This window comes from Castor canadensis, chromosome 5 (assembly GCF_047511655.1).
Source record: "Castor canadensis chromosome 5, mCasCan1.hap1v2, whole genome shotgun sequence".
NCBI classification, from domain to species: Eukaryota; Metazoa; Chordata; class Mammalia; order Rodentia; family Castoridae; genus Castor; species Castor canadensis.
In genome coordinates, this window is record NC_133390.1 from 28680215 (window position 1) to 28706939 (window position 26725).

General features: G+C 35.0%; 1 protein-coding gene across 1 annotated transcript in view; it reads left to right on the forward strand.

The window, feature by feature from the left end:
- Samsn1 (SAM domain, SH3 domain and nuclear localization signals 1) overlaps positions 1-26725 on the forward strand; it is a 141955-nt gene that overhangs the window by 33630 nt on the left and 81600 nt on the right. Inside the window, 5 exon segments of the mRNA XM_074072884.1 lie at positions 3212-3291; positions 10810-10843; positions 10846-10874; positions 19794-19920; positions 21880-22232. Coding sequence (XP_073928985.1) covers positions 3212-3291; positions 10810-10843; positions 10846-10874; positions 19794-19920; positions 21880-22232 — 623 coding nt within the window.

The window sequence follows — 26725 nt, forward strand, 5'->3', positions numbered from 1 at the left end:
CCAGACGGAAGTCCTATTTCACACTTGACCGTCTGCTTATGATGTGGGAATGAACTCTTGCAACAAAGGCTCCCTACTGCATTGCCACCTCTTCTACTTTCAAGGAAGTCTTTCTGAATTGAATGAGGAACACTCACAGTTCCTGTATTTTGCAGAAATGAATCTTAGGACCCTTAAAGTCATTAGAGGAGTCCTTACTTGTATTATAGTTGCCTGTTTGAGAATTCATATAGTCAGAAGTGTCTTTATTAAAATCACCTAAAAGCTAATTAGAAATACTTTTTTTTTTTACTTCATTCCATCCTTTCTGCATTTGAGGGGTGGTTTGAGTCTCAATTTTTGTGTCTGATGATGCATTCTTATGCATACAGATGTTTGTGATCCACTATGTAGTTTATGCCACTTCTGATAATCTATTGCTATGAATAAAACACCCTGATGCTTACCGCTATAAAACAATATTTTATTAGGCTCATGAAAGTCAGTCAGATGGCAGGAATTCAGTCAGAGCAGTGCTTCATGGTGTGATGCCTGAGGCCTCATTTAGGACACCTGGAGGACTGGGAGGAATTTAAAGATGTGGTGGCAGGATCATTTATATGCCAGGCATCTGATCTTGAATAAGCTGGGCTCTGCCTTGACTCCCAACTCATATGTGGCTTCTCCATGTGACTTCAGGTTCTCTCAGCCTAAGGGTTAGTTTTCAAGAGGGAACGACAGGCAAGGAATTTCACACATCTCATGAGGAAGTATCTGGAAATGAACATCCTATGAGATGTAGGCAGAAGTTGCAAAGCTTCTTCTTACCAGGTGGTGGAAGTCACAGATCATCACTTGCAAACATTCTACTGTGACAAGTGAGTCAGAGATAAGCTTAGATTCAATAAAAGGATAATTAGACACCATTTTTTGACAGAGGAGTAGCAAGGTCACACTGTAGAAGATTATGTGGTGTGGATGATATGGTCATGGCCATTTTTGGGAAATACAACTTGCATATTGCCTTTTGTTGCTTCATAAAACCAAATTACTTCTGTCTTTATAAATGTTCTCTTTGTAGAGAAATATTTAGGAGAACAAAAATAATAAAAATATAAAAGCCAGACATCTAATTGATTATATTCATGGAATATAATCACCCTTGTGTCCCATCCACAGTCCAAAAATCCTCACAGTTTCCCTATTTTCTACAGCAAGAGCTATAAATTGGTATCTGTGTAACTGAGTTTATCCTGAAAAATAGCTTGTTTGGGGTCACATATTTTAAAAGTATTTTATTAGTCAGAAAATTTTACATTGAAACGCATACATTTATATTCTATTGAAAATATAAAGGAAACTAACTATGTTAGAAGCAAAGTCTCAGAAGACTTTCGATGAGAGAAGTGACAGTCATTGTTACCTTTGATGGGAACTGGCCTTCTGGCTCACTACAGAAATCCTGTTGTCTCTTTGACAAAATTCATTTTGTTTAGTAAAATTATTTGTTTGATTCCTGTAGACATTTCTACTTGCAATATTGCTGCAGTTAGTTATGTCCAAATTCTTGCACCTGGCAGTCAAAGCCCATTAAAATTTGGCCACGCTTACCCATCCAACTCTATCTTCTGCTGAACTACATCCAGAATTGCCCAGTGAGACAACAAATCAAGCTCTCGTCTTAAACATGTTCCACTCAGCTTTCCCTATTGCTGGTGTTCCAATGGCATTTTTGCTGTAGCTATACTTTTTTCCTTTTCTTCCACCTTTTTTTACTATATCTATTCTTGAAGCTTCCATTCTGGGCTTGCCTCTTCCATAAGTACTCTCAGTCATCATGATCTTTTCCCATGGCACCATGTCTGAATCACTTGTTTTACTGCTATCGTTATTATGGAAGTGCATTGAACATAGTCATATTTTATTTTCTCAGCTAAATTGCAGATTCTACAATACAGGAAAAAAAGCCCTTCTATGCACCCAGAAAAATTCCTCTAGAAGGAGATCTTCAAAGTTCACATTAAGGAAGTCAAAAAACAGCAAAGATAAAACAGAACAAAGAGTGGGATGAAAGAATTTTCTAAGTATGAGAGTTTAGGAAATGAGTTGCAAAAACTCAACTTCTAACATCTCAACCCAGTGATGGAAGATCCCATTTGAAAAAAGCAGACCACAAAATCTGTAATGTAGGTACTGTTAGAATCTTGTAGTACAGTTTCAGTAAGTTGAATACTAATTTCGTGGTGCAAATAACCCCTGCACTGGACTGTGCATTTAGCTTCTTTTAACCATAGCTGTGAATGGAATTTGGAGAAAATTCTCCATGTATTTGCCAGTGCGTGAAAGATAGGTCTTGCCTGTCCCTTCTTCTGCCACAGAATAGGAAAAGGAATAGTGGAAAATAAGCAGTGGTTGCAAGTTAAAAGGAGTAAAGGTAAAAGGAGTCACTGACCTAGTGGCCAGGTGATTTCTGAGGGTCTCAGTATCCTCATATATAAAATAAAAGGCTTAGAATAAGTGACCTATGAAATCTTTTCCTCTTTACCACACAGTATTTGAGATTTAAATAAATGAAGCCCTTTGTGTAGGGACTGAAAGAGAATTGCTGTTACTTTTGAAAAGATTTCATTTAGCTGCAAGCAAATAGATGCTGTATTCCAAAGCTTTTACTAATGCATGCATAGAACAATTTTGACATAAATAATTCATGTTGAGAGGACCCAAATTAATGAAGCTCAAAATGCCAGGGGCAGAAAGCTTAGTTTAACAAAAATAGGTGAGAAGATAGCTGCACAGAATCATAGCATTTGCCTTTTGTAGCTTAATGCTCTTCTTTTATTACCAAGAGGGAAACTGAGTCCAGAGAGGCTCCTGGCTTCTTAAGAATATAGCTGGTATATGAGCATTTTGTGTTTTTATTTTTATATTGCTGTTTTATTTTTATGTGTTTCTTGTAAAAAAACACATAAAAAAGGAATTTTTATGTTCAAGGTAATGGTTTAGTAAACTAAATACAATGTATGTTAAGTTGTACTTAAACCTCCTAAATCCCACAGTATTTTCCTCTCTCTCTCTCTCTCTCTCTCTCTCTCATTGTGATACTGGGGATGAAATCCAAACCCTCACACATGCTAGGGGCAAGTATTCTACCACTGAGCTACACCTCCAGGACTAATTCATATAACTTCTGATAGTCTATACATATATATATAACTTTTATCTCTTTTCACAGATCTAAATGAAGATGATTTTGTTTTGAGTAATAGCATATGTACCCTTCAAGGAAAAAAATTACAAGGAACTTCTTATCAGGTAAACAATGTGAATAATGAATGTCTACATGGTGTTTTGTGAAAATCATCTTGTTATTGAGCTCCGGATATGCTAGATATAGAGCACAATATTTAGACAGCCTGGTAGCTGTTTTGTATTTAGTTGCTATTGGTTGTTTTGTAATTGATATGCTTATGTCCCTGTGAATTGGACTATAAGTGAAAAAAACCAAATGATGACTTGAGATAATAAACTAGTTTGATTATACAAAACATCATACTCTGCAGCATTTTGACAGTAACTCTGGGCCTGTTAGATTAATACACTGGGATGTTCTCTGAGGAGACCTATGCTAAGTGCTTTGAACTATCCGGCAACCTTCAATGTAGGGCATGCGTTTTGTGTCTTCACTTCTGATATAAAAATATATACTATGATTCCTGATATATCCTTTTGAAAGTTGCATTAATTAATATAAGAAATCAAGAAATTAAGAATGTTTAAACGTTGGGCCTCCCTAATGATAATATTAGCTAATAGCCAAATGGTTGCTATTCTGCCTATAAAAGAAATAGTATATGAGTCAGTAGTACCCAACTCAGGCATCAGACAGATTTTTGATATTTTTCTGACAGCTATGAGGTCTTCTTTAAACATTGTGATAGTTTTATTAAAAATTTAGAACTGACCTTCTTTGGTGCAGTAGATTGATCAAGGGCTGGTGAGAAGAAAGGGCTCACGATCCTAAATCCAGTTTATTTCCTGAGGCTGTTGGGGGCCCTCCTGTGTATAAGACAGTGAACCTTAACTTCTGGTCACCTACAGTTTTTGCTGATGGTTCTGATGCTGTTGGAAAAAGGATTAGACAGCTGAGGCCTGCAAATACACTGCCTGAGCATGCACTTCTAGCCCATTCACCCTGAAGTGCCTGGATGAAAGCACTAAAGTCAGATTTGGTCTGTGTCTTGTCCCTTAGTCATTATGTGACTTTGAGTAATTCTGCCTCAGTTTCCATCACTCTGTAAAATCAGTCTATAAAGGACCTTATATCTTGGGGATGTCATGAAAGTGAAGCAAGATACTTCACTAAAACTCTTCAGGGCTGGCATTTAGTGGGTTCTTAAAAATATATAGTTTTGTTATTGCTCCTTGTCTTTTTCCCTCTGTTCCCTTCTCCTCTTATTCTTTGCAAGGGCTCAATAACACTTTCACAAGCACAGCTGGCAGATTATCTCTGAAATATGCTATCTCATTTTCTTAAATTCAGATAAAGTCACAGATATAATACCTAAGTGAAACATTGATGATAGCTAGGAAAAAAATAATGACTGGTTTATAAGAAGAGCTCCCAAGACATGCCTTATGCTAAGAGAAATCTTTCTTTAGTTCCTTAGCAGAAAAAAAAGGAGCTATCTGCTAGAAAGAAGAAAATAATATAGAAAGTTCTTAGAAGAAAATGGTAAGAGGTAGATATTCACCCTAACATCAATGCTTCTGGAGGTTTTAGTGTACTAAGAAGTGATATTTCTTGAATGCTAGAATGATAACCATTTAATTGTGATATGTAGTTTATCACTAAATGTTGTTTGAAGGAATTCACAACCAGTGACAGACAAAAGAGCCATCTCATCTTGAAATTCTCACTTTGGATTAGGAATTGGTCTTATCTGTCTTCAATAACTCTTATTCATACTAGGTATTTAGTTGAATTTCAGTAAGAAATACTTATTTGTATGACAGAATACTTCTTTGGCATAATAAAGATTGTTATGTAAAATATTAATTTATTAACTGCTTGTGACCAAGGAAAAAAGGTGCAGTTTGCCCTTTGAACGACAAGGTAATAAATGTTATCCCTCTTTTCTCAGGTGGTGTGAAGGGGGAGATCAATCGGTGGGTGGGCATGAGGTTGTACTGTAGCACAGACTGTGGGGACCCATTAGAGTAGAAATGACTATCACAGCAATGCCTCTGCAAGTAATCTGAGCACTGTCTAAATCAGACTCAGTTGGAGAATTTGTTAAAAATACAGGGTGTGAATCTCTGGACAATAGTCAGTATCTGAATCATGAAACTCTTTAAGATCAGACCATTCCATGAACACCTTCTACAGACGTGATATCCCATGCATTTTCACTCAGCAAGTGCAAACCAGTCAGGTCTGGGTTTGGAAGGCAACAACCTCCTGGAAAAACTGCACTTGATTTTTATTCCTTGTTATGGAAATGATATAAATCATTATAGTCTTTTAAAAACTACTTAAAAGTAGAAAGGATTAAAATAATGGGTAATATCTTAATGGTATTTACACCATTTATATTTTCATATGGCTACTTTACTGAATGTGTTACATGCTGAATGTGTAACATGGGAGCCAAAATTGTGATTTGACTGTGACTCCAAAATATTTTTTGGACACTAAAAATTCAGAATAAAATATTTAAACATAAACCAAATTCTCAAACAGAAAGTACTCAAGATGTTTCTTTCACGTTCCCCAAATAAGAAGGAAGGTCTTAAGCAGGGAATAAAGTAGAAGAAACCGAGTGGCAGGTGCAGATTTTTCAGGAAATCCTTTTTCAGCACTAACTTGCTCCTTGAATATTTTGCATGTTTTGGCCTGGGATAAACTTGCTGGAGAGCCAGGCTTTCAAGAGAAGTGCTAGTGGTGAGAGTTTGAAACAAAGCTGTCTGCTTCATAATGTGATCATTATACCAACGTTAGGAACATCTTGGAAGAACTTGACTCCCAGCATTTCTTTTTGTATCCTTGTTCTTGTTTGTTCTTCTCTAGCAGCATTCAGTTGTGGCTCAAATCTTTTGTAGCATATTGAAAAGGTTATAAAATATGCAGCAATACAGACTTTGGGCTAATATAGTTCCAAAAATGTTGCATGCCTCATTTCTCACGTAAATTTTTAGGTTGTGTTCGGCCTTCAGAGTGTCATTCATATTCATGATAGAAAAGAGGGATAACATTTATTACCTTCACTGCTGGAGATATTAAGCACTTTCAGGCACCCTTTCCCAGAACTGAGACCCAACATTATCCTCCTAAGCTCCTGTAGAGGGAGAAATATTACTGAGATTTAACTAATTAAGTACATATGTGTATGTGTTTAGAGATAATTCATAGGCATATATGCATATACATTCCTTTCCATGTTACCTACTAAAATAGTAAAGATTAGACTACTCCATGCCCATTTCAAACAATTTTTCTTGATATCTTTTACTATGAAGAGAGTACAAGATTAAGAATTTGAATTCTTGGTCTCACCTGTAGTTAGGGCTGGCCATATAAACCAGTTTTAGCTAATGAAATGTTCACAGACATTCCTGGCAAGGGATTCTTTTATGTTAAAAAAAAATAAAAAGAAAAGTCTTTCTTATTAGGACTAAGAAGATAAAGCTTTGTCCTCTGTCCTGCCTGGAGTTAGACATGATACCTACTGAGTTAGCAGCCATCTTCCAATGGTAAGACAGAAGACACACATAAAGGATAGTGGGAATTGCAAAGGCAAAGAGCCTGGATCTTTAATAACATTCTTGAGAGCTGCACCAGCATTGGACTGCTTATGTCTGGCCTTCTGTTTAATAGAACTATAAGCCCCATACCAGGCCACTGTTGTTGAGTTTTCTGTTCTTTCAAGCTGAACACATTCCTAACTGATTGGCAAAGTCTAACTGGCCCATCAACACAATCAGACAGATCTGTTTCTACAAAGTGGGATGGTGTCTAGACTCAGTTCTAATTGTGCAACTCTGACTCAATTAGGGTTTCATCGAGTGTAATCAACATTTAGAGCTACTCATTTACTCCATGAGATGAAAATTGGATTAATAACAGTATATTGGCTATATTTAGCCCATTGGCTATATACAGATTTAAAACTATTTCTACTGAGGTACACCATTGTTGGGAAAGGTATATAGCATGGACCAAAATTGGACCATTTTTTGGTGAGTTTAACTGAAGTCATCATGCCAAGTTACTGTAGAAACTTTAAGATTATGCTGTGATTTGTTAACCAGCAGGAGAAGCAGGTCCCTCACTAGGCTTCATGAGACAAATTTGGTGTGATTCTAAATAGAGGTGTGTATAATTGATAAGGCAGAAAAGAAAAAAAAGAGACCAAAGTGACAGATTATTCAAACAATGCATGCAAATGTCCACAATACTGCAGTGTGACAATATTGAAGTGAAATAATGATACTGCTCATTGACCTATAGTATGTTTCTTACTTTAAGTATTTTCTTATCCACAGTAAAATTTTGTCTTCTGTGTTGTTTATCTATTGAGGCATTGTGAATTACCCCAAAATTTGGGGACTTGGAGCACCAAGTCCTCATTGCTTCTGTGGGTCAGAAGTATCTGAGTAGTATAGTTAGGCACTTTTAGCTTGGAATTGCTCATATGGGCATTAGCCCCTTCCATGCTGGCCTTTCATTGGGGTTATTTTAGTATCTTCGTTGCATGGCATTTGGTTGTCTCCAGAAGGAGTGATGCAAGACACAGACAAAGGAGAGATCAGAATGCTTTTAAGACCTAGTTCAAGAAGACAAAGATCAACATTTCCACCATATTCTAATTGTTGGAAGCACGTTACTAAATCTAGATCATAGTAGGAGGAGGGGAGTTATTATTTCCCCTTTGAAGAAAGCAGTATAAAAGCTTTTGTAGAAATATTTTAAAACTCTCAGAGTTACCTAGTCATAGGTAGTAATAGATGGAGGAGTTTTCCTACTTCTTAAAAGCAAGATAACTATAGCAGACAGAAAGAACATAGGGCAATACTTGTTATATAGAAGAACTGAATTTCAACAGTAGATTTGAAAAGCAGCACTTCAGTTGGTGTTAAAGGAACATAGAATATTATCATGGAATTCACATCTTTTGCTTCTGGTGAAATTAAATTAAAATTACACTACATTTTCTAATTTCCATGCTTGAAGTTATCCTGCATTTATGATAAGTTCACTCTCTCATTTAAAACAAAGCAAACTCTTAGGGATATACCTGAAGGAATGTAAGTCATGTTACAACAAAGGTACCTGCACACCCATGTTTATTGCCTCATTATTCATAATAGCTAAGCTATGGAAACAGATAAGATGTCCCACTGTTGATGAATGGATTAAGAAAATGTGGTATTTATATGCAATGGAATTTTACTCAGCCACAAAGAAGAATGAAATTTTGGCATTTTCAGGTAAATGGATGGAACTAGAGAATATCATAAGTGAAGTTAGCCAAGCTCAGAAGGCCAAAAGCTGCATATTTTCTCTCATATGTGGAATATAAATGTAATACAAATGTAGCAATACTATGTAAAACAGGTCATGCTAATGGGAAAGCACATAGGAGAGGAGGGTAAAAGAAGGAAGTTAAGATGGTGAATATGGTTGATGTACTCTCTATACAAGAATGAATACAAAATTTTCAAACAGGTTGAAATCACCATAAGAAAAGGACTAAGGTAGAAAGTAAAAAAATAGAGTAGATGCACCAAATCAAGCTAGACTACATATATACTTGGAAGTGCTACAAGGAAACTCCCTAGGTAGCTATCCTAAACAAGCAAAAATGTCATTTTTTTTCTTTTTCTGTTTTTTCTTATACAAAAATCAGAGAACAGGAGGGTGAAATAGGTCCTGCCTGGGAGCAGAGGGAGGAGGAGGGTGAATATGGTGCAAATACTTTGTACACATGTATGTAAAGGGAAAAGTGAGACCTGTTGAAACTATTCCAGGAATGGGGGGAAAGGAAGGAGAATGGTGGAGGTGGTGAATTCACGTATGATATATTTGATATATTGTAAGAACTTGTAAATGCCACAATACAGCCCCACCCAGCACAACAATTTAAAAAAGAATTATAAAAAGAAAAGAGCTTAAACAATCATCCATTTTAACTTTTATTCAAAAAAGAAATGTCTGATTCTAACAAGTAAATTTTAGGAATGATTTTATCTTCTAGTCAAATGCCAACACCAAATATGTGTGAGTATTTTCCCTCTTGATAACTTTAAAAGGTTGAGAAGAGTTATTTGGAATTCCTATGCAATTCAGAAAATGGCTAGTAAACACATTCTTGTAACTTACAGTGTGCCAAGCACCAGAAACTAGCTGACATCCTTAAAATGTAACACAAGTCTGAATATGTGAGCCCAGTTCCTTAAGAAGCCACAGGCTACACACAGTAGCAGAATGACATCCAGTTTCTTAGTATTTAAGTCACTTCAGGTATACTGCCAGTTTTCTGCTTCTGTCTTTCATTCCTTGGTTATAACTTGTGAGCTAGAAATCAAGACTTTGCCTAGGTTTGGGCATTGTAGTAACCATACTTGCTTTATCTTCATATGAGCCATAACCCTTCACCCTGGATTTTTTACTTAAACTCTGTGCTTATATGTAAGTAATAATAATAGAAACTTCTTATGATTTTTATAAATAGTAAATGAAAGAGCCATGAGTTTACTGCTCCCAGAAGAGGTTCAAGGAACAGCTGCATCCTTATCTCCCTAAATTCCCTTTAATTCCACTGGAAATAAAATTGTAAAACTCTTTTGTTTTAGTCCATGCAAGTTGCTGTAAAAATACCTTAGACTGTGAGAAATGTATTGCTCACAATTGGGGAGACTGGGAATTTCAAGATCAAGGTGCAAGCAGATTCAGTGTCTGGTGAGGGCTTGTTCTCTGCTTCAAAGATGGTACCTTTTTGCTGCATCCTTCTCACATAGTGGAAAGGGGGAGCTACCTTCAACTTATTTTATAAGGGCACTGATCCCATTCATGAAGGTGGAGCCCTCATGACTTGGTTATTTACCCAAAAGCCCTAATACATTTGTGTATTAGTTTCCAATATGTAAATTTTGGGAAAGTAGCAACATTCAGATAGTAGCACCCACCCTTCTATTTTAGAAACTCCATCAATGCCCATTGCTTCAGTCTTCAAGTATCAAGTACATGGTTTTTATCAGAAGTAGAAGTTGACAGTAAGGAGCTTACACTGACAGATACTAAATGAAATTTTTAAAAATCCCATTCTAAGACAAGATAATTTCCAATTTTAAAGAAACATTTTGTTTGCATTTAGAATCTATAAAATATTCAAAAATCAGTACGCATTTTGTACCAAACAATGTAGGGCACAAAAGAATTACAGAGTGCCCTGCTTCATAAAACATGCTTCTGATCCCTACTGCTCTCCATCAAACTTCTTCTGGATTTTGGATTATGGGTTGGGATTGGAGTGAATGAGGAGACAGAAGTGCATATAACATATAAATGTAATATCTAACATATGATGAATGTGTACTATATATGCACATGTGTATATATTCATATATACACAGTCCCATATTCATTTATATATATGTGTATACACAGTTGGAGTCACCAGTGAAACATTAATCATGTACTTCGATAACAAGATAATTATTTTGATGACGACAATGGATGTCTTCTCAATTATTTTGGTAACTTTGTGACTTTTCCCTTGCTTTTTGAAATTAGCATTCATGTCTCCTTTTCCTTTTATAATGCTTAAGAAGGCAACCTCTGAACTGTGGAGTTCATCTCACTCTCAAAGCATGTTAAGATTATTGTTCATGAAATGGTGAAAAATTCTCCCCAGATCTTTCTATTTAAGTAGGGTTTCCATCTCTTTCTCATCATTTTAAGGAACACTGGGTTTTTTTGTATTTCTTTATTACATCTGTTTTCAGCTGCTGATAGGAAATGTTTCAAGAAAATCTTCAAAAAACCCTTGTCTTTTTTGAGGTTTCTGACCTAAGAGCTACATAAAACATTTCGTTCAAAGAAGGACAGGGTGCTATGTGGAAATTTCCTCATAAAATGTAACAGTTTTTCCTGAGATAGGGAAAAAGTATGTCTTTGTATAATAACTCTCCCTTATGATATTAAAATCCGCAGATCGTATTAACGATCTTCCTTTCCTTTTGGAGCGATTGCTAGGCAGAGGTTCATGGAAAGGACATGTTTTAGAAGGCCTGGCAAATTTCCAGAGTACATTGGCAAGCATTATAGATTATGGACTTCAATAAAGGGTACATCCTATTTATAGTTCTTGTTCCAGATGAATTTGGGAGAACACTACAGATAAATTATATAACTTACTTGATTATTGTTTCCTCAAATACAGACTTTCATATTTTGTGTCAATAAATACTTTCAGAAATTCATGTTTCTTTATGTAGGAATGAATATAATTGTCTCAAAATATCTTCATGTATATCCCTTTTCCCAAAGATAACTAATATCTTATTAATATCCAGGTTTCCATAACAGCTTTCTTCCTGATTGTTGATTTTGTCTAAGAGATGATAGCTATGATAGACAGGAAGAGGTAATGACAAGGTACTATTTAAATATCACTTCCTGCTGCTCCCTGAAAAATAATTGATTCTGTCCTTGTTATTTCTCATGCCTTCTGAGTTTTTAATAACTAGTTAAATATCTAAAAGCTGTGAGGAAAAAAATGAATCTCAGTGAGTACCAAAAAGATTTTCAGATGAAAATAAATGTATGCATTTTGGAGCACTGGGAAATATCTTAACTGGAAATAAAGCAAGCAAACAAGATTAAAAGACCATACTGTTGACTATGCTCTTAGTCACTAAATTCACATTTCTGTGTCTTAGTTTCTACATTTTTAAAGTAAGTGTTGCAGTAGTTTTTAAAAGATTAATGGCAACTCATTCCTACCTTTTCCTTGATACTTTTCTTAGGTCTAAGAATTTGTAAAAGTAACAGAGGAGATTTTTATCTGGTCTCATATGTCTCTAACCTTATTTGAAGAGCAATGAACTCCTCTCATCTCATTTCTTATTTTATAGATGGAGGGGCTGAAGCATAGAGAAGTGAAGTAGCTTGCTTAAGTTCACATCTCTAGTCACAAGACAGAGCATCAAAGCAGAAAAGTCACTTATCTGCAAAGAAGGCTGGTTGTTACACCAGATTTCCCTAGTATTTCTTATTTATTTCTTGTGTGTATCTCCTCATTTTATTAGAAATTCAATAGGTGCTTAATAAAATTAATTACCTTATGTAATAACTCTTTAATTTCCTATATATCTAGTAAGTAAGTACCTTATCTAGTAAGTGTACCTTAAAAGAGAAGTGGCCTTATGAAAAGTTCTAGAAACTTCTCCAAAGTTTCAGAATAGGGAATATTATACAGGAAGTAAGAAAGATGTTGGTTCTTTGGCTTTTCCCCTTAAACTACCATAACCCCCATTTGCATCTCTGCACTGGTCTATTGCTGGCAGCTTTTGTCTGGCTTGGCAGTGCCTCCCTTTTAAAAGACTGACCCTCACTTTTGGCCAATGTGCCAAGAGCAGTGTTGGCTTCCCCTACAGAAATGCAGAGAGAAGGCAATGAAATTGCAATTCCTATGCCGTGGAAAATAGGGTTCCATCCATGTGGATTCTGACAAACCCCTTTCTTACTGCATTCCCAGAAGATATCTTACTTCAACACCAGGGTTATGCATCTCAAAATCTGCTTGAGAGGAAGGAGAAGGAACTACAAACCTGTATTAGGACTTGAGTTCATAACTTGTGTTTACATAGTGAAGAGCTTTACTAGAGATGCTAAAATTATACTGTTTACCTGTTCAAATGCCTGCTAATCCTCTAGCCAGACTCATTTAGCCTCTTCCTCATGCAATCTTTCTATCCTGTGAATGACCATCAAATTTTATTTGTACCTCTTCTATGACACATATTACCTTTTTCTCCAGATGCATTTTTTGCCAAATGTTCAGTTTGAATGTATTTATTAAGCATACTAAGGCACTGAGGCATGTAACACTGTACTAGAACTTCATACTCACCTCCCAGTGCAAAGGATAGGCACAGCAACATCACAGGCAGACAAAATGTCTCATCCTTTGCACCTCCCACAAATTAGATGTTCAGTGAATAAATGGGGTTTGAATGAATGAATAAACGTCTTATATGCTTCATAGGAAAATAGATTTTAATTAATGAATTCGTTTATTCAATTACTTATTCCTTTAGTGACTTTTCTTAATTGGAGCTAACCTATTTTAAATGCTGATCTAGTCTTAATTTCTATCACTAAAAAATGCATTTTGTAATTATAATCATACATGAATATCTAATATTAGCAAAGCAATTTTCCCTGTATTTCTTCCTTCAGCCAATATTTCATTTGCATAAATAAATTATTTTCCAATTGTCTTTTTAGTTTGATATAGGTACAGGAAAGCAGTGAAATAAACGTTCAAAATGTGTTTATTTACACTTATTGATTCTAGTTCTTAATCCTTATCATGTTATTACTGTCCATTGGGTTAGCACATGTTAATTGGTTATTCTGACTGTACAAACTACCTTTTCAGAATACGTTTTAGGTCATGAGCAGAGACTTGTATGGAAAAGAATGGAGATATTAATTTGGGGGGCTAATAATTTACTATTTAAAGATTCTTATTTTTATGAAAATAATTTTCTCTTTGCATCCAGTCTCCATGTATCTTCATTTTCAAGTGGGTAGGAGCAATTCATGTTAGAAAACCTGAGTTCTTCTACCCTACTTAGCAGAGACAGATTTAAGTATTGAAACCTACATTTAAAATACATTTTAGAACTACAAAATTTCTCCCAATTTTAAAGGTAGTACACCTTCATCATAGAAAACTTAAAAGTGCAGAGTATATAAAAGAATAAAAATATCATTTATAATGATGCTTAGGGGAGTTTCTACTTTTTATACAAATTTACATTCTGATTTTTAATCTAACATATTTTGAGCATAAAAAGAATTTCTAAAGCTCTATGGATTGATGCCTTTTTAATAACCAAGGCAAGAGTTGTAAGAGTAGGAAGCTCAGAAAAAATTATCAAGGCAAAATATATGAGAATACTTGAAATTTTACTTCAGATTTTCATTATAGGTTTCTTTAAAAATAAACCAAAATATGAATTAAAATTCTTCATTCTTCATCCTGTTGAGGAAATTATGTAGACTGTAAGTCACATGATAAGGATTTTCTATATTAATACTTGTTAAAGGTGACACTGGAGAAGAAAAGTTTTAATCAGAAGTTAAGAACAAAAAGAAAGAACAAAACTAATTTTTAAAACCTCATTCAAGGTCTGTCATGTTACTTTCCAACCTCACTTTCATTAGTAAGGCAAAAAGAACATGATTCAGACACATAGGTGGTCTGGATTTAGTGAGTCTCCATAAGCATAAATCTCTTCTTTATATAGGAAGGGATAAAATCAGAAGACAGTCAAATGTTCTTCTAACAATGTACAGTTCTCCTATATATGCATACCCATATGTACATATATGTTCCTCTTACATACGTATATTTAAGATGATAAACCTGAGAGCTATCTACTTCAAGCTTACCTTCTGTATTGGAGAACCATATTTAATTTACAAATCAAAACACAGAATTTGGTTGGTCTTAGTTTGGATGTCAATACTAAGCAACTAGTAATTATACTGGCTTTTAAAAATCTCATAAGAAAGTACATTGGGTTAAAAGTCAGAATGCTTGATTCTTATCTCAACACTATTATTAATAAATTACCTTTGGGCAAGCCATTTAGGGCTATCTCATTTTTTAAATAGGCTGAAAGACTAGATGTCCAATAATTTTCATCCCAGCTCAGGAAATATGATTGTGTGACTATCCAGTTAATTGATTCTTTGATATCACTTTCTAAAATTTATTCTATAATTCTAATAGTTAAACTAAATGTCAGAAAATAAGATATATTTAATCTAACACTACTAACAGCACTTAAAGAAGTACAAACAAAATTAAATAAAAGATATTTATATTCATTGATCTAAATATATATGAAAGAAAAAGTATATGCATGTTAAATATTTATATCTGAAATATAAAAATATACACATGAAAACATATTTACATGTAGTCACATATAATTACCATTTGGATGGAAATTTATATCTTTCAAACAAAAGACAAAAGTGATAAGAAAACCAATTAGAGAACTAGCAACAGTTTTAATGAGAGAAAATAAGCTAGCATGGTAGCAATGAATACGAAGACAAACAGAGTCAATTTGTAGGGAGAATAGATCAAATTCTGATTTATGGAATATGCAGTTTGGGCAGATAAAGAAGGCATTCACTGAATAGAAAAACACTGGATGAGAATCATGTTTGGGGAAACGTCTGGATGTAAGTCTCTATTAAAAAATTGTTTATACATTTATTCATATATGTATACATTGGGCCACTGGATATAAGTCTTAATCATGCTTATAATTGTTTTAAATCGGCTGTTGGATTTGTGAGTCTGAATCTCTGAACTGGCCTAGAAAAAGATATAAATTAGGAATCTTTGGCATAAATGGTATTAAAGACACAGGTGCATGTGCACACATGTATGCACATAAGAGATGATGAAGATTTTAAATGAGGGCCCAGAGCTTGTCCTACAGGAATGTAAGCATTTATTTTCAGGAAAAGGAAGGTTTTAGCAAATAGATGTTAGATATGGAGCTTCCAAAAATGACAAAAAAGAAAACCACGACAACATGGTGTCACAGAAACCCAGAAAAAAAAGTATTTGAAGAAGGCCACTGTGGTAAACATTGCAGAATATCAAACGGTAACGAGATTTGAGAATGGTTCATTGGACTACAAAAGCAGTTTAAAAGGGGAGGCAGAGATAAAACCTGATTGATAAGTAGATGAGGTGGGTTGAAAGGGTGGGTGATTAAAGGATTAAATAAAAGAAAGCAGATACAGTTAACTTTTCTGCGGTGCATGCCCAGGAAAGGGAGTAGAAAAAGTGGTAAGTAAAAAAGAATAAAGATGGACACGATCAAAGCATAACTGAATGATGCTGTCAAGAGATCATTGAGAAGGAAGATGATCACAACTTAATAGTGAGAGAGGAATAAAAATATAAACCAAGTTTGGTCACTCCTCTCAGATACTACATAATCTTCAATCTGCTCTACAAATGTCTGCTTGGATTCCTATTAATCTCTGGCCTCATCTCTTCCCTCATCTCATTCCCTTTTTACCCTTCCTAGGTATACACTAAGAATTCTTTCTGGAATTCCAGCTTTAGAACCTTGCACAAATTGTACCCCTATGGACATTTCTTCTTTCCTGTTATTTGCCCTGCTGACACTTTTCTGTTATTCAAGTCTCAGGTGATATGCCCTTGTCTTCAATTTTCTGAATCCCAAAACTCTCACATGTTGGTTCCTTTTTTGTCACTCAAATGTTAGTTTTAGCATTTTCAGTGCAGTCCCTCCTAAGCCCCCATTCCAAATTAGTGAATCCCGTATCCATCCTCATCCAATCATTCCTATAATTCTTAGCATAATACTTCTTATTTCACATTTTCTTCTTCCTGTACTTGTTTATGGTTTTATGGTTTATCATCTTCCATCATAATGTAGACTTTCTGATAGTAGTGATCTCATCTGCTTTTTTAAAACCCTATCTCCAGAATGTTGGAACAGTGCTTAACTTATAGTTGATACTCAATAAAAGCTTATTGACTGGTTTAATGTGTAGGACAGTCTTCTTATAACACATCTAGAATTAAAAGGAACATTATTATATATTTTGATAATATTCAGCAAAAATAAACAGGCAACAAATTAGGAAGTTGAAATGAAACGGTTTTTATTTTTGAAAATATTCAAGATAATTTTAAATGGTAATATTCATGATTTTATATCACTTATAATAATAACACTAAGCTTTATCCCTCAAGTACATACTACCTAATACAAGAGCAGAATGTTGTCCAAAAAGTAGTCAATCTGGTTTCAAAGATTTACTATGATTAATCCATGTAGTAGGAAAAAAAATCTAAGTATAAAATCCGAAGTTTATTTCCATTCGACAAAGTTTTTTTTTTAAAGCTATGCACTGTTCTAGGTACCTGGAAGTAAAAACTGAATAAAATACAATAGACTAATGGCTAGTACCCAAAGATGAGTTGGTGAATATACAAAAATTAACAATATTGTGCTGAAAAAAGGGTATTAAGAGTATGTGATCAAATTAGTAAGGGTCAGTTTGTTTTCAAATTTCTGTGCCATGAAATCTCACTAATCTGAATTTAGACACCTTCTAAATGTTTCTCTTCCTGTGGGTGGAAACCATTAATATGAAATTCAGCTTCCCTGGAACATAACATGTTTGCCCAAATCAAGTGCAAACCTTCTTCACATAGAAGCAAGAGAGAGAAGACTATTTTCAATGTCAGTATTTCAGTCGATCACTTAAGTTCTGGCTGTAATGGGAGAAAGTTGTCATGAGAAAAAGCAGCACAGAAAAGGAAAACGGTGGAGCAATGTCACCTTATGTCAGGAAGGAGCTAAAGATTTGAAAACAGCTCTTCCTGAATTGTAAGAGGTCTGTAAGACTGAGTAACTCAGAAAGTACTGGAAAGGAATACTAAGCAAACAACTCAAAAAGCAACTAGCAATACAATAGCCAAGTTATGGAAACAGCCAAGATGTCCCACCACTGACGAATGGATTAAGAAGATGTGGTATCTCTACACAATGGAATTTTATGCAGCCATGAAGAAGAATGAAATGTTATCATTCGCTGGTAAATGGATGGAATTGGAGAACATCATTCTGAGTGAGGTTAGCCTGGCTCAAAAAACCAAAAATCGTATGTTCTCCCTCATATGTGGACATTAGATCAAGGGCAAACACAACAAGGGGATTGGACTTTGAGCACATGATAAAAGCGAGAGCACACAAGGGAGGGGTGAGGATAGGTAAGACACCTAAAAAACTAGCTAGCATTTGTTGCCCTTAATGCAGAGAAACTAAAGCAGATACCTTAAAGCAACTGAGGCCAATAGGAAAAGGGGACCAGGAACTAGAGAAAAGGTTAGATCAAAAAGAATTAACCTAGAAGGTAACACACACGCACAGGAAATCAATGTGAGTCAATGCCCTGTATAGCTATCCTTATCTCAACCAGCAAAACCCCTTGTTCCTTCCTATTATTGCTTATACTCTCTCTACAACAAAATTAGAGATAAGGTCAAAATAGTTTCTGCTGGGTATTGGGGGGGGGAGAGGGAGGGGGCGGAGTGGGTGGTAAGGGAGGGATGGGGGCAGGGGGGAGAAATGAACCAAGCCTTGTATGCACATATGAATAATAAAAGAAAAATGAAAAAAAAAAGAAATTGTGTTTACCCAAACATGACCTTTGGAAAGAGAGTGAAGGTTTTCTATATCTAAGACTGTATCATTGCAACCCCTAAAGTTATTTCAACATTTTCCCATTTTCTTAATGCAAACAAGGATGCCTTGCTCTGAGAAAACATCACATTTCTTGCTTAGGTGCTGTTATGCAGGCAGAACATCAAGTTCATTTTTGTGTGTGTGTGTGCAAAGTCATTCTTAAAGTCCAAACTGAAGTCTGTTAGGAAGATTGGAAAGGATTTTATAAAACCAGAGAGTTTTACTTCCAAACATTTCTTTGGGCTTGTATTCTCTGTCAAAGGATTGGAAAACTATTACAAATGTGTCTCATTCAGTTACTAATGAAGAAGCAAATCCCTCACCTTTTGAAAGGTATCTATTTAAATATCATTTATCAGCTTTCAATGAAAAGAATGAGGTGAAAATCAAGGGAGAAATATTTGAATCCAGAGCTTTTGGGAAGAAAATATTCATATATATATATATATATATATATATATATATATATATATATATTCATATATATATGTCATGAAAATATTGTGAAACGCTTAAGAGTAAACACCATAAAAATAGGGTAAAAAATAAATAGTCTAAAAAGAGTATACATAGAAATTCACCAACATTGAATTAGTGGGAAATATTTCTGTTTCTTTCAAAACAACCTTAAAATTCACTAATACAATGTTAATTCTTTTTTATCCATGGTTTGCAGTAATAAACAATAAAGCACAGTGTGGTATGCTTGGTTATATTTTGTTTCATTCTGTATATATTTTAGAAAACAAAGGCCTTTAAATAAAAAGTATACAATTTGAAAACATTTCATATTTGAAACAAAATGTTTTTCCACGAGGAAAATTAATTTCTGCTTTTTCTTATATTAGCAGGTAGACCCATTCTTTGCATTGTCAGTTTTTTCCAACACTTGCTAACAGGGACTTTAACCCCATTGTTCCATCTATGTTATGTGGCAAAAGACCTTGTTCTTTCTTGCTATTTCACTTTGGGCAGGAGTGACTCCTTTATAGATGGCTCTGGATTCATTCCATTTTGCTGCATTTTGAAGTAAAACAAGAAAAAACCTTGGTAAAAACTGCACCACTTTAGTATGATTAACTAGTTGTAACATATTTTATGATTTTGAACCCCAAATTATGGTGTGCTTTCAACTTATTGCTTAAATTGTCTCAATCTTCAGGTTTTAAGGCCACATTATTAATTTCCCCACATTTATGATCTTAATGTGTTTTATATTTTATTTTTTATGAAGAATAATTTGTCTTTAGCTCAAGCTGTGTTTGTGCTAGGCCATAAAATCTGGTGGTGACCCAGTGGGATCAATGGGGACATTAAAGCGGCTGCAGAAACTGGTGTGGACCAAGAAAGCCAAGGCACAGAGTTTGGATGAGGAAAAACCCACTTTAATAAATCTCAGTAAGTTAGAGCTCAGTGAACTGCTGGCGGTAAAGCATGTGTTAATGAAGTTCATTTTGATAAAGTCTTAAAATAATCATTAAACTCTGAGCTTTTTTATTGCTAAGTTATTGTAAAACACTCTATTCCTGAATTTCACCCCATACCTATGCTCCACCCCATTTCTCTCCCTTCAGGACCAGGCTCGGGGAATAGAATGGGAGAGCTGAAGGAAAGCTCAGACAGAAAACAAGTGTTAGCAGTATCCACCATTCTTATTCCTTGGCCATGAAAAATAGTATTTTTGAACTTTTATCTGAGTGTACCATGTTGCATGTCTATGACATGAGATTTTCATATGCATTTATTTATTACAAAAACCATAAATAAACCATAATCTTTGGTTTATATCAGTTAAACACTTGAAATTAGAATGATTCAATGATAATAGAACAATTTACTTTGGGTGATACATAATTTGATTATGTACCACTATTTTTATATCTTACAGTAATCTCAACCTCATCTGTAGTTTTACTTTCCACAACTTTACTTTACTGTGATTAAATCTGGTCTGAAAATATTAATGGAAAATTCCAGAAATAAACAATTCACAAGTTTTAAGTTCTAAGCCATTTTGAGTAACTGATGAAATCTGAAATCTGACGTCATTTTGCTCCTTCCAGCCAGAGACATGAATCTTTCCTTTGTCCAGCATATCCACACTGTATAAGCTACCTGCCCCATGGCAGATGAGAGACAGAGAGAGAGAGAGAGAGAGAGAGAGAGAGAGAGAGAGACAGAGGAGTGTTCATATAACTTTCAATACAGTGAATTATAATTTTTCCAGTTTATTATTGTGGTTAGCCTCTTACTGTGTCTAATTTCTAAATTAAACTTTGTCATAGGCATATATCAGCAAAGAAAAAAACCAGTTTATATACACTTTGGGACTATCAATAGTCTTTGGCATCCCTGGAGAGGAGTTTTTTCTAGACATTTCTCAGACCTGTTGCTGCATTGAGTGAACATAGACCTACTTTGTGTGTGTGTGTGTGTGTGTGTGTGTGTGTGTGTGTATATATATTTCATTTTCTTAGTCTTTTTCTGGCTGTTCCAAAATATTTCACTATGAGCTATACCACATTCATAAATATCTTTTCAGATTGATATTAAAATAGAAATTTTTGATTGTCGGTAGGATTTTAGCTTCTATCTTCTGAGATGTCACTCTTTTAAGTAAGGCAGATTATTTAATTTGTTTCCTTATGATGATCTCTTCTATATATGACCTTGAAAAAATTAAAAATATTTGGGAATAGAAGCATACCACATTATGTTTACAAGATGTGAGGTTTTTGTTGTTGTTGTTGTTGTTGTGGTACTGAGGTTGAACTTAGGGCTTTGTGTTGAGGTAGGTACTCTGCCACTTTAGCCATGCCGCTAGCACTTCACACTCTGGTTATTTTGGACATAGAGTTTTGTTTTTACCCTGGCTGTCATTGCTGGGATGACAGGTACTGACCTCCATGCCCAGGTTTTTTCCACTTAGATGGAGATAGGGGTCAGGCAATTTTTTTTTTGTCCAGGGCTGTCCTCAAACTCCAATCCTGCTGAGCTAGGATTATAGGCATGAGTCACCAGTGCCCATCTTGAGAAATTTTTTAATTTATAATTTTTCTGAAGTGTCTTTCAGTGTGCTCTTTCCATGTGGCTTCCATTCACTTTAGCCCAATTGATGTTAAATAGTTATTGTTTCAAAAGTTTGGGGTAAATCTGATTTTATGAAATAATATTATGTAACAAAACACTTATGTTTTAAATAAATAATATTTCAAATTATTTCATAAAATTGAGTGTCTTATCATATGTTGTTTGTTTCTAATATACAAAGGAAAGCACAGTATTTGTAATTTCTACATGTGAAGAAGTATTAGATAGTCTTAATTAAATTTTCATCTATGTTCCTTTATCATTCAGAAGATGATGATGACTCACTGATTCCCTGTATGAAATTAACCAGATGCCAAGCAAGGAAAGCTGCTAATGTCAGCACAAGGAAGGAGGAAGAAATGGATGTTAGATGGGAGTCTCTTTCTGCATCCCTGGGTAGATCCAGCACTGCAAATGGATGCAACTTGGAAGGCGCATCATCTCCTTATGAAGGTGAAGTTCTGATGTGGAACAGCTGGAAGCCTTTTCCAGAAAACTCACTCTGGTCATGTGCTGACTTCCAAATTGCCAAATTCGGACTCTGGGGCCACTGCTCCTCTTGTACTCACTACCCACGTCTTCAGTCCTCTTGCACAGATGTGGATCTCTTACATTCATTGGTAAGTTTATGAACTACGAAAATGCATCATCTTAATCTGGGTGTTTGTACCAGCAGGAAAGAAACAGATACCACATGTACTAATCAGTCAGGTTAATCAGTTTCAGGAGAATTACTAGAGCTCAGGTTGTGTTTCCAAAGAGCAGAGCAACTTTTGTGGCTTTTGCCCATGTTAATATTGCATATGTTTCTTTCTGTAGAGATGTACTGCTGCATAGTATTTTCCAGAGTTTCCTTTTTAATTGAAGGGAAACTTTGAATGCTGATTCAAATCAAGACAATGTGCACTGTGTTGTGTGAATTATTGCTATTGTGATGGAGTTGCACTAACAAATACTAGCTAATTTAAATGATCATTTTCTTTGGGCATGGCCATTCTCCTAAACATTTTGCATGTATTAGCCCCTTAAATCTCACAGCAATGATGTAAAGAATGTTATTCTAATACTATTTCCCCGTACTTTACACTTGTGCAAATTGACGAACAAAATGCTGGTAACAGGTGTAAAGTCACACACCTAATAAAAAGTGAGATCAAATCTGGAATCCACATTGCCTTGTTCTAGAGATCCTCTTTTTAATTAATGCGTTACAGTGTTTCCCATAATCTAAACTAGACTAAGGACATAGAGTATAATACAAACAGAATAGACTCTGAAGCTAGACAAATTTATTTTGGATTCTAGCTCTGGTACTCTTATAGTTTAGAAAAATAATTCAAAAATTTAATTTTTTTTTACCTGTGTAAAGAAAATAGTAATATTAAACGCTTGAGGTACCTGAGAAGTTCAAATTAATATATAAATTCCTTGGGACTTAAAAGAATTTAACTCTTTTCACCTTGATTCCTAGGTCCTTAGGGCATGCATTTCAGTTCCCCACAGTTAATGTTGGTTTGCATTTGTAGTAAATGACTAGAACAACTTTGTGTATCCAGGAAGCCTGACTTTTGCCATTTTCCTCCAAAGATCATTCTCTCATTATACAGGTGCTACATTTTATGATGCATTAGAAGTATCTGAAGAAGCATATTCTCTAATGGAGTACTTTTGGCATTTTAAGATTTTTGCATTAAGTCATGAAGACTAGAGCTAAGGTCACCTGTGATTAGAGTACCATGTTAAAAGTTGCAGGTGTCTGCTATTAGCTGTAACAGTGACTATAGTGAAACTAGAGCTTCTTTTATGAATCTCTTATTTTTTTTAATCCTTCTCTTATGGAGCAGCTGGACTTGGCAGGCTTCTTTTCAGCAGCTCCTTAGAGAGCATTTGGTTAATTAATAAAGACCCATTTCTGAAGTCTGACAGCTTCTAAAATAGGAGCAAGGATGTTGATTCCTGGGCAACTGGATTGGTAAATGAGAATCTAAACAGAAATATTCAGATTATTGTTTAAGGATAAAATCTGGACTTCCTAACATAACATTTTTAGATTTCAGCAGCTTGTCTTCAATCTAATTTCTTAGCCTCATCTACTTGTTTTTCCTTTCTTAAAGCTTTCCTGTGCTGGACTGCTAAACTGAATGATTTGATATTCCCAAAAAGCTGTCACTCACTTTCCCACTTCTGTGTCTTTGTTTGTGTGGCACTTCTTCCTGGTGTATATTCTCTCCTTTAGAGCCATTCTCCCACTTCTTATGGTCTCACAACAAATACTTTGTCCTCTAGAAAGCCTTTCCTGGACCATGACAGACAGAAGTAATCTCTCCTTTCTTTAAATTTCTAGATCACTTAAGTACATCACTCTTTCATTATACATCAACCAAATACATATTGGCATCTACCATGTGCCATGTCACAATATTAGGCACTGGATATAGAGAGCTAAAACATAGAGTTTAACATACTCCACTGTGTACTGGGATTACTTAGGCATTTGCATATTTCCTATAAGTAATTTATGTTTGTGTCTTCCATAGTCTTTAGAATATAATGTAATAAATATCTGAATAGCATTTAATGCCTAAATGGATGGAGTTTTAGGCCAGGCATTGTGGTGCTTGCCTGTAATCCCAGCTACTTGAGAAGTAGAAATCAGGGGGATGATGGTTTAAGGCCAGGAAAAAATTAATGATACAAAAAGTCAGGCATGATGACATGTGCCTGTAATCCTAGCTACATGGGAGGCATAAGTAGGAAGATTGTGGTCCCAGACTAGCCCAGGCAAAAGTGAGACACTACCTGAAAAATAATCTAAAGCAAAACAGGCTGGGAGTGTGATTCAGATAGTAGGGCTCTTGTCTACCAAATGCAAGGACCTGAGTTCAAACCCCGCATCACACACACACACACACACACACACACACACACACACACATACAAATCCAATCAATCAGTAAATGGAGTTTTGTTTCCATATATCTCTAATTTTTCTGCTTATAGACAAAATTTTACTCATGCTGATTAATTCAGTTACATGTAAACTCAGGTATTTTGTGTATATGAGTGTTTGTGGATCTGTGTGTGTATAATTTAGGTAAATACACATTATCATAGTCTTTTACTTAGGTCCTTTGGTCTATTTTAGCACATAACTAAATGAGTTTTATCTGCAAGAAGGTCAAACATATCTGCAAAACACTCAGAATTTCAAACGGTAATGTTCAGCATTAGTGACAGAAAGGCCTCCGTGGACTTGGAGAGAAGGTTCAAGAGCATGTTAGAGTTAAATTGGTTTGGTAAACTTAATGAGACCACCTGCACTGGGGGATTTGAGACACTGGAGTGAAAGAAGTTAGATGAGTGCAAATTATTATTTTTATATTCTATACATACATTTCTATAATTATAACAAGTGAAAACTATCAAGTTTCATTTTAGCATAGCTAGTATTTTTTGTAGTAATTGCAGAATTACTATTTGGGTTATTTAACTTTCATTCTATAGAAAGTACAGAAGGCAGAGAGCATTGAGGGAAAAGAAGTGCTTTCGAAATGAGTGCTACTATTAATGACAGGTAGTCAGAGGTGACATTTCAGCAACTTTAAAGGGTAAAAGTGTGACTAGATTTTTTAAAGTGCGCCAACATTCTCAGATATTATGGACCTGGGCCCAACCCCCATCTTTCATGTGAAATGAATCTAACACATACAGATACCAATTTCTCCCGGACTTTAAGAAATCATAGGAAGAGTAGATTTCAGTGTCTCCTATTCTGTCACCACATCAGAGTTTTGAGGTGGCCTGGAACTAACTTGTCTTTCTGAAAGTCCTCAATTACCAAGCTCTGACACTCCAAACCCTGTACAGGCTTGCACTCCCCAGGTGGTTTATTTATTTATTTACAGATTAAACCAAGCTGTGATTGGATCAACAGAGTGAGCCTGAGCAAACTTCTTATCCTCTTTAACATGCTAATTCCAATTCTGTGCAATGGTTTCAGTTCTTATGCATTCCCTTTCCTCTAGGTGTCTCTTTATAAACCAAAAACACCCATTTGCAAGGCAAGATTATCAATATTTACTATGCAGTGCAGTTGGGGAGATTAAAAAAATGGTGTTAGTACTCATTCAATAGTAACTAACATTTATAACCAAATCAAAGAATCCAGAGGCCTGTGTTAATAAAACAACAGTATAGTCAATCAATATATAAACTGAATCAGACAGGGAAATAAATTGTGAAGGGTTTTTCACAGAAATCAACAAGAGAATTTAAACATTCAGATGTTTAACATACAGTTTAGACGTTTGTAAGGTCTGAGGGATCTGGGGAGTAGGGAAAGATGTGATTGTGTATATCATACAAAGATATGTGGTTATGGGTATGAACTGAGACAGGTAAAAGATCAGATTTATGAAATCATGAGAAGAGAAAACTAGGAATGCAACTCTTTTCTAATATCTGAGATAAGAGGTTTGAGAGGGGATTTCAGATATAACTTGAGGAAGGTAATAGTGGAGGTAACTAAAAATGTTATTTGAAGCCAAGTATTTGGAGTCAATTTATAAGAAGAGTGATTGAAGAATACTTACGCTCTGCATGCTAAGAGCTTGAAACATCTTAACAAAATGAGGAAAAAAGAGGAAAGTGGGCTACAGCCTTGATAGGGAATAAAGGTAAGAAAGATAAGTGTGTGTTGCAAAGTAAACAAGATCTTCCTTGAACATTATGATAATAGCAAGTGTTATTTTGAAAATCTGGGACAAGTTTTGAGGCTTGTAAGGAGCATAAACAAGTTATTTTTATAACATTAAGAAATAGACATGGGGCTGGCAGAATGGCTCAAGTGGTAGAGCACCTGCCTGAGCAATGGACATGATGTAGACATGAAAAAGGGGAGAATATATCCAGTCCTATCCTTAAATGTCTAAAATAACTTAAAATTTGTTTTATAAATAAGTGTGATATTATTATAAAGTGATGTGCACGAAAGGTCTTTTTGGAAGAAGCAAAGTAAAGAGCCTGGAAGAACAAAATAGAAAACTAAGTAAAGGAAAATTCAAGAGCAATATAGGTGAGATAATAGTGAGAGACAGAATCGCATATCGAAAAT